Source organism: Podarcis cretensis, assembly GCF_951804945.1.
Source record: "Podarcis cretensis genome assembly, chromosome: Z".
Classification (NCBI taxonomy): domain Eukaryota; kingdom Metazoa; phylum Chordata; class Lepidosauria; order Squamata; family Lacertidae; genus Podarcis; species Podarcis cretensis.
The window spans coordinates 14,133,879-14,148,515 of record NC_137184.1 but is presented as its reverse complement, the minus strand read 5'-3'; the positions used below and the strand labels follow the sequence as shown (position 1 = coordinate 14,148,515).

General features: G+C 42.9%; 1 protein-coding gene and 1 long non-coding RNA gene across 10 annotated transcripts in view; both read right to left on the bottom strand.

Moving 5' to 3' along the window:
* NTNG2 (netrin G2) overlaps positions 1 to 14,637 on the bottom strand; it is a 129,014-nt gene that overhangs the window by 1,885 nt on the left and 112,492 nt on the right. For 6 of the 9 annotated variants that reach the window (XM_079962559.1, XM_079962562.1, XM_079962561.1 and 3 more), the window contains 3 exons: positions 13,195 to 13,269; positions 11,523 to 11,690; positions 8,862 to 8,996 (listed from right to left, as the gene is read on the bottom strand). In XM_079962559.1, coding sequence (XP_079818685.1) covers positions 8,862 to 8,996; positions 11,523 to 11,690; positions 13,195 to 13,269 — 378 coding nt within the window. The remainder of the gene's footprint in view (positions 1 to 8,861; positions 8,997 to 11,522; positions 11,691 to 13,194; positions 13,270 to 14,637) is intronic. The other 3 variants (XM_079962564.1, XM_079962566.1, XM_079962567.1) reach the window with 1 other exon arrangement.
* Positions 726 to 3,897, bottom strand: LOC307208161. Its single transcript, XR_013835025.1, has 2 exons — positions 3,131 to 3,897; positions 726 to 2,750 (listed from the first exon to the last, which is right to left on the bottom strand). It is a non-coding gene; the product is annotated as an uncharacterized lncRNA (long non-coding RNA).

Here is a 14,637-nt window from a genome sequence, read left to right as displayed (position 1 = left end):
AGCTGTAATTGGACTCCAACTTTCATCACCCTCAGCACTGGTTGTGCTGGCAGGGGCAGATAGGAGTTGGAAGTCAAGCAACATTAGCAGGGCTACAGGTTTGCCACCCTTGCTGTAGCTCCTGTCCGTCTTGCCTGTTCTGCTGCCTTGTGTGTCTGTTAACTGGACCATCTCTCCCACTGTGGCAGCAGCTCCCCAATGTCTCACATCCTTCCTACATCTGCTACCCAGAATTGTTAATTGGAGCTGCTAGGAATTGATGCTGGGAACTTCTGCACATCCACTTGGCATGTGGAAGATCCCAGCATCTCCAGGTAGGGCTAGAAGAGAAACTCTGCCTGAAACCACGGGGAGCTGCTGCCAAGCAATGTAGAGGATACTGGGCTATTTGGAGCAGTGGCTTGACACAGTATAAGGCAGCTTCTTATCATTCTACTCCTTAAGGGCCAGAGCTCAGTGTACCTATGTTGCATGCGGATGGGTCAAGTTACAATCCCTGACACGTCCAGGGAATGGGGTGGAAACCTGGAGACTTACTGTCAGTCCGTGTAGACCAGAGGTTTTCAACCTGTGTGCCTCAGCGCTCTTGAGTGACTTGATGTTTGGTCAGGGGTGCTGCAGGAGGGCCCTCCTCCTCTCTCTCTCTCTCTCCCTTTCACATCAGCCGTCCTTCCTGCATATCTGCAATCTCTCTCTCTCAATCTATCTCTCTGTCTCTCTCCCCAGCCCGGCCTGACTCCTGTTCCTGCTCCAGCCAGGAGGAATCCAGTTATGGAGCAGCCTTTGCAAAGTGGGAAGTTTGCCTTATTTACTGCTCTGGTGCTTGCCTTCTACTTACAAGTAAATACCAACAGTACATGCAGGCACTTAGATGGCTAAAGTCGTGTGTGTGTGTGTGTGTGTGTGTGTGTGTGTGTTGGGATGGACGAGAGAAGGGTGCCATTTGTGGAAAGGGTTCTTTATTCCCTTGTAGTTTTCATCCCTACTAGTAGTTTTCATCCCTACTACTTGCAAGTAAGTCCCAACAGTGTGTGTTAGCACAATGATATCTGTCTGTTTTACAGGGAGCTCAAGGTAGTGTACATTGTTCTTTCCCCCCACCTCCCCCTTCTGCAAGGTAGGCCAGGCTGAAAAGCAGTGACTGGCCCCCAAGGTCACACCCAGTGAGATTCATAGGGGAGTGGAGGATTTGAAACCCTGAAGTTGCCCCAGCCCCTCTGGTAGGTTTGATCATTATTCCTTTCCTTCAGTTTTTGTAGCTCTTCAAAATGGGGCAACCAGAGCTCTTTGCTTGATTGCAAAGCCACATATTTAGACAGAGATGGAGGCATCTGTAACACATTTAATTTACTCCAGAGCCTTTACTTGGGTAATATTAGCAGCGACCCAAAAGCCACAAAGTTTGGTCCTCTCCAGGGTCGTCTCAGGACAGAAATAAAAGTCTCCCCAACCCGGCTCCAATTTATTTGCAGCCATTACTTGCATGCTGCCCAACAAAAGATCTTGCAATAAATGAAAAAAAAAAAAGATTAAAAATAAGATATAAAACTGTGAAATCAAAGCAGGTGTCAACACTGATGGCATTCTCCTATGACTGCCAGTAATTATGGCCAACTGATGTCTGTTTTGGCCTGATGTTGCCTGCTATTTTATTGTTTCTGCTTCTAGATTTTCTTACACCCAGGTCCCATGCTTAAATTTGCAATGCAGCAATATGGAAAGAAGAGAAACCATAATGGACTTCCAGGGCAGCTAGCAGGCGCGCAAGCCAACTCTTCCAGGGGGGGACAGGGACTGTGAGGGATTTAAAAATGGCAGTGACCGCACCACATCCTTGTTCCCTCCAGGAGTTACCGGGGGGTGTAGGGTGCCCACAGCATGCAAAGGGGCTCTCCCCATTGTGAGCGATGCTGGAGGACGCTGTCTGAGATGGGTACAAGGGGCCATTCAGCTACTCCATTGATGATTCCTCAGGAATAGCCGTGCCAGGCTGTTCATGAAGGGGCTCTTTTCTCTTCTATCCTAATTAATTTGGACTGTAAAACTACAAAGATGAGCTGAAGGCACCAGCCCATTGAAAATGGTAAACAACAAGCTGCAAAACAAATCTGTGTGCTGGGTCTAAAGAACTTTAAGTAAAGTAACATCTTGTTGCGGTGAGTAACAGGGGGTGGAAAATGATGCGGGGAAATTTTCTCTACGAACATTTGGTAAGACCTTCTTTACCCCAGTTCCTCACAATTATACCGAAAGGAGCTTGATTATTAAAACGGAATGTGTGCTGATTTAAGATGAATTACAGTAACACTGGGTTGCTGAAGAAAGGAGTGGTTAGAAGGACATAAACTAATAATTATATAAAGAACTGTTTCTACTATGATTATTTTCAATTAGTAATTGTAGTGAAAGGACTCTGTTGGTTACAATACAATTACTTGAGTTTGGTGCAGTGAGTTGACAGGGATCCTTTGTTGTGTTCCAAAGATTTGGGGATTGGGATCATGGGAAAAGAGCACTGTGGAATGTAAACAGACATATATTCTTAGAAAATATATGTAATACTACCGTCTTGTGGCGAAATAAGGTCATGCATGACAAGAGAAGATCAGTGTGGAAAGCAATAAATATTTTTTGAGGGTATACTACCATCTGGTGGTAAAACAGGGATATGATAGATTCAAGGTCGAAAATGGTGAAGGCCAGTGACAGAAAAGGCAAGTCCAGTGAGATTTTGATGGGAGTTAATTTACCTCTATAGGGACGCGGGTGGCGCTGTGGGTAAAAGCCTCAGCGCCTAGGGCTTGCCGATCGGAAGGTCGGCGGTTCGAATCCCCGCGGCGGGGTGCGCTCCCGCTGCTCGGTCCCAGCGCCTGCCAACCTAGCAGTTCGAAAGCACCCCCGGGTGCAAGTAGATAAATAGGGACCGCTTACTGGCGGGAAGGTAAACGGCGTTTCCGTGTGCTGCGCTGGCTCGCCAGATGCAGCTTTGTCACGCTGGCCACGTGACCTGGAAGTGTCTCCGGACAGCGCTGGCCCCCGGCCTCTTGAGTGAGATGGGCGCACCAACCCCAGAGTCTGTCAAGACTGGCCCGTACGGGCAGGGGTACCTTTACCTTTACCTTTAATTTACCTCTAGAACAAAATACTTTAGCATTGACTGAGTTATTGAAGAACATTAAAGATTGTGCCAGTGACATTAAGAGACTTGGCTAAAAGGACAACATCGTTGGAGGGGTCAGTTAAAAAAACTTTCTGAAGAGAGCCAAGATACAAAAAGATGCAGAGGAGAAGTTCAAAGTCGTCAGGTGTCAGCTCTCCAGGCTGAGAAAGAAACCTTAGAGGACAAGATTGCAGTCTTGGAGAAGTATCAAGAAGAATCTCTTTTTTTTAAGATTTAGAGGTTTCCTGGAGCTTTAGGAAGAAGATTTTAAGGAAAGGAAAGAAATTTGCGTCTTTTTTTTACAACTACCACCAGAGATGATGGAGAATTTGATAGACAGAGATTATAGAATTAAATAATCATATGTGAAAGCTAAGAAACTCCCATGGGACTGTTTGGTGCAATTTACTTCAAGAGCACTGAGATATAAAATTCTACAAACTCATTTTCAAAACCATCTAAAAATAGGTGTTCAGAGGATTAGAATTCTCGAGGAAATCCCATCAAGGATCCTAAACAAAAGAAAGGAACACAGATTTTTGGTTGAGGCATTGAAGAAACAGAAGTTACTGTTTAGATAGGAATACCCAGAGGGATTGAGTTTTACTTACAAAGCTAAGAGAGAAAGATGTGCAGATTTGCAAAAACTGCAAGATTTCTGGAAGAAACAGTTGGAAACAGAAGTAGAACAACTGGAGAAGTTGGAGAAAGAACAGCAAGATACAAAGGAACCACACAATTCTTTAAAATTTCAAAATAATAGCTTATAAATTAGTATCATGGAATGTAAATGGACTCAACAGTAACATTTAAAGACATGATTGCTCATGTATTGTTAAAACAAAAAATGAATATAATTTGTCTGCAAGAGAACCTATCAAAAGGACTCCTAGAAAAAAATTAATAAATAAAAAATAGGTCAAGAATGTATTACATTGAGATGAAAGATATAATAATAATAATAATAATAATAATAATAATAATAATAGTAATTTATTTATACCCCGTCCATCTGGCTGGGTTTCCCCAGCCACTCTGGGTGGCTTCCAACAGGATATTAAACAGAATAAAACTTCAAGCATTAAAAACTTCCCTAAACAGGGCTTCCTTGTAACCACAGAATGAAGGGGAGGAAGCTGAAGGAAATGTAGATTGTTTTTGTATATATCTGTATTTTTTTTTTGTTAAAATGTATGTAAAATGAGAAAATTATATGTGTGTGTGTGTGTGTGTGTGTGAGAGAGAGAGAGAGAGAGAGAGAGAGAGTATTTATTGCATCAGATAAAGCAAAAAAGATAGGCGTGGTGTTATATGTGAATCCAAAATTGGAACCAAAACAAGTTTTTAAAGATGAAGAAGGGAGAATAATAGGTGTGGAAATTACAATAGTGGGACGTAAAATCCTGTTGGTGGAACTTTATTCACCAAATGAGAAAAAAGAATTTTGTAAAAAGCTGGACTATCTACTCTTTGAAAAATACGATGGAAATGTCATATGGTTTCAGGGGATATGGACAGAGCAACTACACCCAATGTGGTTTCAGAGGGTAAGTTACCAAAGGTGTTTTTTGAGATGGCACAAAATGCGCATCTGCAATATGTATGGAGATTTAAATTGCCATTCAGCCAGCAAATAGAGCCTCCAAAAAATAGATATGCTATGGGCATCAAAACTCATAGTATCTGGTTTTAAGAAAACTGAAATACAACCTAGACCATAATTTGATATTTGCTATTATCAAAGGCCAATGAAATACTCCTTTTAGAAGGATGCTGAATGACAGCTTGCTAAGAAAGACTGAGATAAAGCAAAAGGGATTTACATGTATGACCAACTTCTTTGAGTTCAATTTAGGGGAAAGCACGGATTTAAATACAGTATGGGATGTTGGGAATGTGTTGTACGATGCTTCTTTATATAACAAAGTGCTTATCAAAAAAGGTGAAAGATCAAAATACGTAAGACATTTTCTTTTAGGAATTCTAGGTGTGGAAATTCCGAAGGACCAGAAGAAATTGTTTATGTATGCGACCACAGCTTCCCAAATTTTGTTAGCCCAGAGATGGAAAGAAGATACAGTTCCGACGAAGGAAGAGAGGCAGATAAAATCAATGAACTAAGCTGAATTGATAAAACTTACAGGAAGAATCAGGAGCCAGGAAGAATAAAATTTTAACAAGAATGGGGAAAGTTTATAATGTATTTGAAAAACTACTGTAAACAATTACATTCATTAGTAGGTTTGCCAGAAAACTCGTGGTAAAAATTTGAATCATGGATGGATCAAGGACTTACAATAATTGAAGTTAGTGAGGAGATGCAGAATGAAAATTATAACATAAGTATCCACAAAAAGGGGGGAGGGAAGTCAAAGGGAATATGATGCTTGTATTTTGCTTTTTTGTGTTCTTGTTTGTAAAATTGAAAATGCAAAAATAAAAAAAGTTGTAAGGCATATTACAAGAAATAGCAAATTGTGAAAAGTATTTAGTTGATAAACCTAGTGATATTAAACTGGTACAAATGATAAGACTGTTATAAACTCAGCTATCAGTATTACTAAACCAAGAGATGAAACAAAAGCTGAAATGTTTGAAGCAGACTCATTTTGAATTTGCTAACAAGCCAGGAAGGCTGCTGGCCTGGCAATTGAAAAAAGAGAGGAAATTGAATGTGATAAACTGTCTATAGATGGAGGAATAACATATAATGAAAAACTAATAAAGATGGTTTTAAAATATCATTCAATGTTATATCAAGGTGGTAAAGAGGACCTAGATGCAATGGGCAGATATTTGAAAGAAAGGAAGTTGCCAACCTTGACAAAAGAACAAAGGGATGTATTGAATCTACCTATTTCAGGAATGGAAGTGAACCAAGCAATAAATGATCCAAAGACTAATAGAGTGCCAAAGCCAGACATCCTAACTGCTTGTTATCATAAAGGTTTTGAGGCTGTTTAGCCCAACCTTTACAAATGGTTATGAACAATATTATGTTGCAAGGGAAAATGCCTGACTCCTGAAAACACGCTAATATTACGTTGATAGCAAAGCGAGAACAAGATCCAGCCCAGGTTAAGAACTATAGACCTATTTCCTTTCCCAATTGTGATTATGAATTGTTTGCAGTAATATTAGCTAGAAGACTTAAATTAGTCTTAAAGGACTGGATTCATGAAGATCAAGCTGGATTTCTCTCGACAAGACAAATAAAAGACAATGTTAGAATTGTATTAAATGCTATAGAATATTTTGAAAAGAGAAAAGATAAGCAATTAGCAATCATTTTCTAGATGCAGAGAAAGTGTTTGATAAAGTTTCGCAGAGTTTTATGGGGAAAATATTGGATATTATGGGATGGGGGAGAGGAATAAAAGCAGCAATATATACAGAACAATTTTCAAGTATAATAGTAAATGGAGTGCTAACAGAAAAGTGCACTATAACAAAGGGCACTAGACAAAGCTGCCCACTATCACTTCAAAAATATTGTGTTTGAAGGAAGAGAAGAACTGATCTCAAACATGTATAAACTATTATTAGAATGGGAGATGAAAGATGAAATGGTGAAATTGGTAATGATAAAATGGGCTAAAGATTTAGGACACAATATAGAAAGGGAAAAGTTGTGGAAAGTAGACATGAAATTCACCGCTTGCTATGCTTTAAAAGAGAATTATATCAAAATGATAGATGGTATTTAACACCTGATAAATTATCTAAAATGTATAAGAAGATTAACTGCTGGAAGTATAAACAAGCAGACAGTCCTTTTTTCATATGTGGTGGACGTAAAAAACCTAGGGTATTTGGGGAAATATATGATGAGAAAAGATGGAGGGCACAAGGAGAAGGGGACGACAGAGGACGAGATGGCTGGATAGTGTTCTCGAAGCTACCAACATGAGTTTGACTAAACGGCGGCAGGCAGTGGAAGACAGGAGTGCCTGGCGTGCTCTGGTTCATGGGGTCACAAAGAGTCGGACATGACTAAACGACTAAACAACAACATGATGAGATAAAAAAGATTGTTTAAAGTGAGTATACCACAAACACCTGAATCTTTTCTGCTAGGGATTATAGGGACAGAAATTCAAAAAAGGATGGTTAAGTTGTTTATGTACAGCAGGCAGGATACTGTATGCCAGGCATGTCCAAAGTCTGTTTCAGGGGTCTAATCCGGCCAGTTTATCTCCTGGGGTAAAATCCTAAAAAACCTCAAAAATTTCAATCCTAAAAATAGGATAACAACTTTGGTTGGCCCTCATGGCCCTTCACTTCATCAAATCTGGCCCTCTTTGAAAAAGGTTTGGACACCACTGCCTATGCTCAGAAGTGGAAAGAGAAAGATGTTCCCACTAAAGAAGAATGAATAAGTAACAGCTAAAATAAGATAATTTAATGATGACTTAGGGGTTGTTTTTTTAAAGAATGGAAGTCCTTTTCAGATTATTTGAGGAAATATTAAAATGTGAAGAACCCACAACCATGTTTCGAACTATGAGCAATGGGAAAAATCAAGATTATTGCGTTATGATTATGATAAAAAAGAGTAAAGATAGGGTGCAGCAAAGTGTGGGGTGTGTGAAAATAACATCATGGAAAAAGGGGTTGGGAAATAGAAAACAGAAAATATTTTTTTTAAATATGTATTGGAATTTTATGTGTAATATTTGGAAAACTTACTGAAAGTGGTGGAGTGTCTTCTGTGTTTCTCTCTCCTTCCACCCCCAACATCTCCCCCTCTTCTTCACTACCTCCCCCCCCTCCCAGCAACCCTTCTTTTGTTTAGCAGTCACCCAGCTTTGTAGGGCAAGGAGAATGTTGCAGGAAAGGACCATGTCTGCATGTGTGTCTTGCGCTGTGTGTTTCTCCCTTCCCTTCCCTGCAATAACAAAAGATTTCTGCTTCTGATCTGTATCTTGTTTTGCCCTCCGCACCCTCATGCAAACACTAATTTTGTGAAAGGCTTGGACCCCCTATAGAGCAGTGGCATTGCTTCTGTTCCTGTCAGCACGTGCACTTTTACTTACCTGCATGCCAAAAACTGCACCGGAACAGGGTGGGGTGGGTGCGGAACAGGGGAACTCCCCACTTACACACATCCTGTAATGGAACCCCAGGCGAGCCACAGAAAGAATGTGGTTACTCAAGGGCACCTACTCAAAAAGGTTGAAAACCACTGGTATAGACAATACTGAGCTAATGGACGAATGGTCTGACTCAGTAGAAGGCAGCTTCATATGTTCATCAGGAGCACCTATAGCTCATCAGTAGAACTGATGACCTGCATGCAGAATGCCCCAGGTACAATCTCCAGCATTTCTAGGGAGCGTTGAGAGAGGCACCTACTTGAGAACCTGGGGACTTGCTGCCAGTCCGTGTAGACCAGGTACAGGAACCCTTTGGCACTCCAGATGTTGCTGAATTGCAACTCCCACCACCATCATCTGTGGACATTGGCCATGGTTGCTGGGGCTGATGGGAGCTGTAATTCATCCACACCTGGAGGGCTGAAAGTTCCTCACACCTAGTGCGGACAACAATGAGATAGAGGGGGCATTGGCTTAACTTGCTGCAAGGCAGCTTCCTTTGTTCCCAGCCATCTCCTGCTGTCATTGAGCTCTGTGCCCCCTTTTGCTCTTTGCCCAAGTGGGAAGAGCTTTCCCCTGTGCTACAGGTGCACAGTGATGCTTACGAAAGCAGCCTTGTCTCCAGTAGTAGCCGGGCAGACAGTCATCACACTTCGGCCCAGTGACACCTTCTTTGCAGTCACAGTAGCCGGTCTCGTTGCAGCGGTTGGCCACTGAGCCTATACGGTTGCAGTTACAATCTGTCAAAGCCAAAACAGTGCAGAAAGAACAAAACAGGACAAAAAGAAAAGCTGTGTCAGCGTAGATCGGGGTTGTTCAGGCTCCACATGAAATTCCTGCTTAATGTCTGATTCCTTTTCCAAATATTTTATTTTTCGCTCAATAAGATGCACCTGACCATAAGACACATCTAGTTTTTAGAGGAGGAAAGGGGGAAAGCCCTGTTTTTTGGGGGAATCACTTGCAGTTGTGCAGCTTCTTTTGCAAAGGGGAAAAGCCCTCTTTTTTTTGAGGATCAGCTCAAAGTTGTTGAGCTTACTTTGCAAAGGGAAAAAGAATCCTGTTTTTATGGGGTTCAACTCACAGTTCTGCAGCTTCTTTAGGAAAGGAAAGGGAGCCGTTTCCACAGTTTCCAAACAGATAATCTAATCAACCAGTCACATGTCGCTGGGGAAACAGCCTCGGTCTGCAGAACATTCAACAATGGAGGCCTGGGCGAGGGGTCGGGGCTGGAAAGGGAGCCAACTATCGACCACATTCGCTCCATAAGACGCACAGACATTTCCCCTTACTTTTTAGGAGGAAAAAAGTGAATCTTATGGAGTGAAAAATATAGTAATTATAATAATAATGTTATTATTTGTACCCCATCTATCTGACTGGGTTGCCCCAAACACTCTGGGTGGCTTCCAACAGATATATGAACATAATAAAACATCAAATATTAAAAACTTCACTATAGAGGGCTGCCTTCAGATGTTTTCTAAAACTTGTAGAGTTATTTATCTCCTTGACATTTGACATGAGGGCATTCCACAGGGTGCGCACAACTCCTGAGAAGGTCCTCTTCCTGGTTCCCTGTAGCTTTGCTTCTCGCAGTGAGGGAACTGCCAGAAGGCCTTTGGAGTTGGACCTCAGTGGCTGAACGATGGGGGTGGAGACGCTCCTTCAGGTATACTGGGCGAAGCCATGTAGGGCTTTAAAGATCAGCACCAATACTTGGAATTGTGCTTAGAAACGTACTGAAAGCCAGTGTAGATCCTTTAGGACCGGTGTTATCTGGTCCTGGCAGTCACTTCCAGTCACCAGTCTAGCTATTGCATACTGGATTTGTTGTAGTTTCCGAGTTACCTTCAAAGGTAGCCCTACGTGGAGTGCTTTGCAGTAACTGACCCTCAACATAAAGAGGGGATATCAGCAGTGCGGCTGGCAGGGTAGGGCTTTGCCCCAAAGGTCCACATGCTGCAGAATGAGCAGGGGAAACCTCAAATTCAATCAACAAGGATAGCTTATCACATTATGAAGTAAGTTAAGTATTATGTATTACCAGTTAAAGAAAGTCAGTCCTTCAGCTATGGGCAAAGAAAATGGGAGAAGTGACCCTATGCTGGATTCATTTTGTAAACCACTGCTGTATGGAAGAAGAAGAAGTGTATATGGTTTATTAAATAAAAATGGTTAAAAATAATAATTCCTGATTCCCAGGACAATGGGGAGGAATGAGCAGTCAAAAAGACTAGGTTTTTGTGAAGTCACAGCTATGATGATGATTTTTAGTAGTATTAATAATTACTATTATTTACTGAAATTGTATTTCAGCCTTTCTCCCAAAGTAGCCCAGGGCAGCAAACACATAAACGATGGAACAATTAAAACACCTGAAAACAACTCCAATGCAGAGGCATTTCTTATTGAGATGTCAACATTTAGGCAAAAGCTAGGGATTTTGAGCTTGACCATTGCCAAAGATTGGCTGGTTTTCATCTGCAGCTGTCATGAAGCTGTTTCATTTTTATAGCAGGAGTTGTTCTCTAAGTATCAATGTTTGATTTGTTTTTAATCATGGAAGCCACTTAACAAGATCCATGGGCAGAAAAGGGTAATAACAATAGTAAGTTGAGGGGGAGGCAGCACACATGCACAAACTCACTCAATTGGTTAGGCAGTCCATCACCGCTTAAAGCCAGGATGAGGAACCTATGGGTCTATGGATGTTGCTGGGCAACAATTCCCATCATTTCTGACCAGAGCCTAAGGTGGCTGAGGTTGATGAGAATTGGAGTCCTGCAATACCTAGAGGGCAACAGGTGATCTACTCCTGCTTTAGGGCAATTACAATCATAGAACTGTAGAGTGAGAAGGAACCATGGGGCTCACCTAGTCCAACCCCCCTGCAATGCAAGAATCTTTTGCCCAACATGGGGCTCAAACCCACAACCCTGAGATTGAGTCTCATGCTTTATGGACTGAACTATCCCAGCTAGCTTTAAACTAGGAATGGGAAACCCCAGACCTTCCAAATGTTTGGCTAGACTACCCAACCATCATCCCTGTTTTCCATGCTGGCTGATGACAGTTGGGAGTCCACCAACATCTGGAGGACCCTGCCAGGGATGGGACCTTGTATTTAAGCAACATTTAGAAGGCCACAGGTCCCCTCATCTTTGGATAGCCACTGAGATAAACAATAGGAAGGGTCTCTACCTGTAACACCAACACCAACAAGGAGGCTTCATGGCTTTTGAGCAAAACTGAGCACTACTCACCCACACATACATTCTCATCATCCAGCTCTGCGGAGCTATTGCGATAGTAGCCCAGCCGGCAGTGCTGGCAGTGCTGCCCCCTAGTGTTGTGTTTGCAGCTGATGCAGGTCACTAGGTTCAGGAAGTCAATGAAGCTGCAGCGATTAGAGTGACCGTAACATTCACAATCTGTGGAAGCAAAAGGAGCAGGAAAATAGGTTGGTGGGAAATCAAGCTTCTCTCAGGGCTTGCATTTCCACCTATCGCTGGCATAGTATACAATGTCAGGGGCTGTTGCAATAAAAGGCACTTTGCAGGGAGAGGAACTGCATGCAAAGAGTGCTTTAGCCGCATGAAAAGGGGAATGCAACCAGCTGGGTTGATTGCTCAGCCGCCACTGTTTAGGGGTCCATTCTGGGGTCCAGTTCTTCACTCTTTGGGGCTATTCCTAGGATGATAGAATGTCCTTGTTTGGTATCCTAGATCAGGGATGGGTGTGTGTTGGACTCCTATTGTCCCTGATTACTGGTTATGCTGGCTGAGGTTGGTAGGAGTTGGGAGTCCAACAACATCTGGAGGGCACCAGATTTGTCATCCCTGATCTAGGAGAACTAGAAGGCCTTCATAGCTAGAATATTTCAGTCTTTAAGTCTCTGGATCTGTTCACAGCATATTTTGCAAATTATCTCCTGGGAAGAAAATAGTCTCCCTTACTAATAGCAGTAGTTATACCAGAGCAAATGTAAGTTTCTGCAGGGCCCCAGGAATCTATCTGGAGGCAAACCTCATCGCAGAAGCTCTTGGCTCCACACTGGGCTACTATGATCAGGAATGGGGAACATCTGTGGATCTCCAAATCTCACTAGCCTCCCAATGAGCATCAGTTCTAGCCAGAATGGCCAATGGCTAAGGATGATGGGAGCTGGGAGTCCAGCAATATCTTGAGGACCTGACATCTTGACCTTGTAGGATAAGCAGGGCAGGGCTGGAAGGATCATGCCCAGGCAAAGTAGCTGGGGTCACAATCCCCTCTCACAGTTTAGCAAGAATAGCTCATTCTGTGCACGTCCATCCCTTCAGAGGGAGAGCAGATGATGACATTCTAGACACACAAGGTAGGCATGCATCCTCCAGTTGAGACTTTTGGCTGGAGTCATTACTTCAAGATTAATGCTGCAATGAATGGAGTGAAAGAAGCAGGAGAATGACAAAGGCACACAGACATGAAGAGGAAGCAGACAAGTGATGGACAGGCAAAACACCAATGAGTTTCAAGAGGCAGAGCTTTCCCCCTCCACACTATACAGCAAAGGAAGGAAAATAGAGCCTGAAGAAACCAGGCTGTTTCTCCCAGAGATGCCCCCACTGATATCACCAAGACTATGCCGGAACAAGTGGCACACCTGAAGGCAGCAGGCTAGTTGAGGGGAGTTGCATGACAAGTTTGTGGGGCACACACATCTCTGGTCAGGGGCTCATGGGAAACAGCTGCCATTTGCCTAACAGTAGGACCGGACATCACTGTGAAATTCCAACTTACTTGCAACTTTTCAGAGTCATCCTGGGCTGCACCCGATGCTTGTCCTACTCAGAGTAGACCCAATGAGATCAACAAACAGGATGAACTTGGATCCATTAATTTCAGACAACACTCAATGCCAACCTTTCAATTGCTCCCAGTTTCTCAACTTACCTTTAAATGTTTCAACGGGTGCCAGTGGGATGGAGCCAGACTTGAGCCGGATGAGTTTGGAAACCTTGGGAGATTCTTGGGAAGATGAAAAGACACCACTTTTTTTTTGCCTCCCCCTATTTGACCCATACAGGTGACACCTTCTATGCTACAGAGAAGCAGGTTTAGCAGGACACAGACCAAGTTACAACAATCACACCGACACACCACCACAATCCTGTCTCAGCACAGTAACAGGCAGATTTCGCCCCCTGCCACACTGTGACTATTTTTGCAATCCTCTTCTCCTGAAGTCTGAGTTTTGAAAGTGCCATCACCTTACAGACCTCCTTCATGGGGCTCATCCATACCTACACAGTGGTCAGGCCCAAAGCCAGGCTGATTTTCCCACCTCCTTTTGTACAAGTGGAAAACAGCTTCCTTATGAACTACAATAGAGCTTCTTTACAATCCTCAGCACCCTTAACACTTCCAAAGATCCTTTGTGGGAAGTTACAACTGTTTAAAGTGGTACAATACTCCTTTAATTGTAGAGTGCAGATGGGGTCCTATATGCTGAAGATCATAAAGACATAGAGCTCCAGTAGATCAGAATAAGGTCTCTCTAATCCAGGCTTCCTGAAACTCGACTCCAGATGTTTTTGGCCTACAACTCCCATGATCCCTAGCTAGCAGGACCAGTGGTCAGGGATGATGGGGACTGTAGTCTCAAAACATCTGGAGGGCCGAGGCTGAGGAAGCCTGCTCTAATCCAACACTCTGCTTCCCTTAGTGGCTAATCAAATGCCCAAGCAGGGCATGGAGGCACAGCCGCCGCATGCAGTCTGCTCCAGAATTTGATGCTCAGAGAGGGGTGAGTATACTGACATGGAACATAGAGGCTCCACATTTAGCTACCCTGCCTAAAACCCTTGATAGCTCTGTCTCCTCTATGAATTTATCCTTTTAAAAAAGTGGCTTAATAGGCTGCATTAGACTTGCAGTCATTCCTTTGCAACCCTAACTCTCCTTTCATTACCCTCCTGTTGCTTCCATGGTCCTCACTGAACAGCAAGCATTAAATTATATCATCTGTGGGTGGCCTAAATCAAAAACAGGTGGCTTTATAAAATCCTATTAAAGGTGTAAGTTAATGTAGCAATGCCAGGTTGTTTGGGTTCACAGCATAACTGTTTCATGAAAAGCTCCTGTGCTTATTTTGCATACACCTAAGCGTCAATGTGGTTGTCAGGGACTGGTTGTTGTTGTTGTTGTTGTTTTGCAATTCATTTTCCTATGACTTCACTGTTTTTCGTCACACCCACCCATGTGTGGAATGCTCCAGTCATCTGATACACCAAATTCTCAAACAAAGTGGAAAATCTGTGGACTTCTAAATGTTGCTGGACTCCTCCTCCCACCATCTCTGATCACTGACCATGCTGACTGCAGGGACTGATGGGA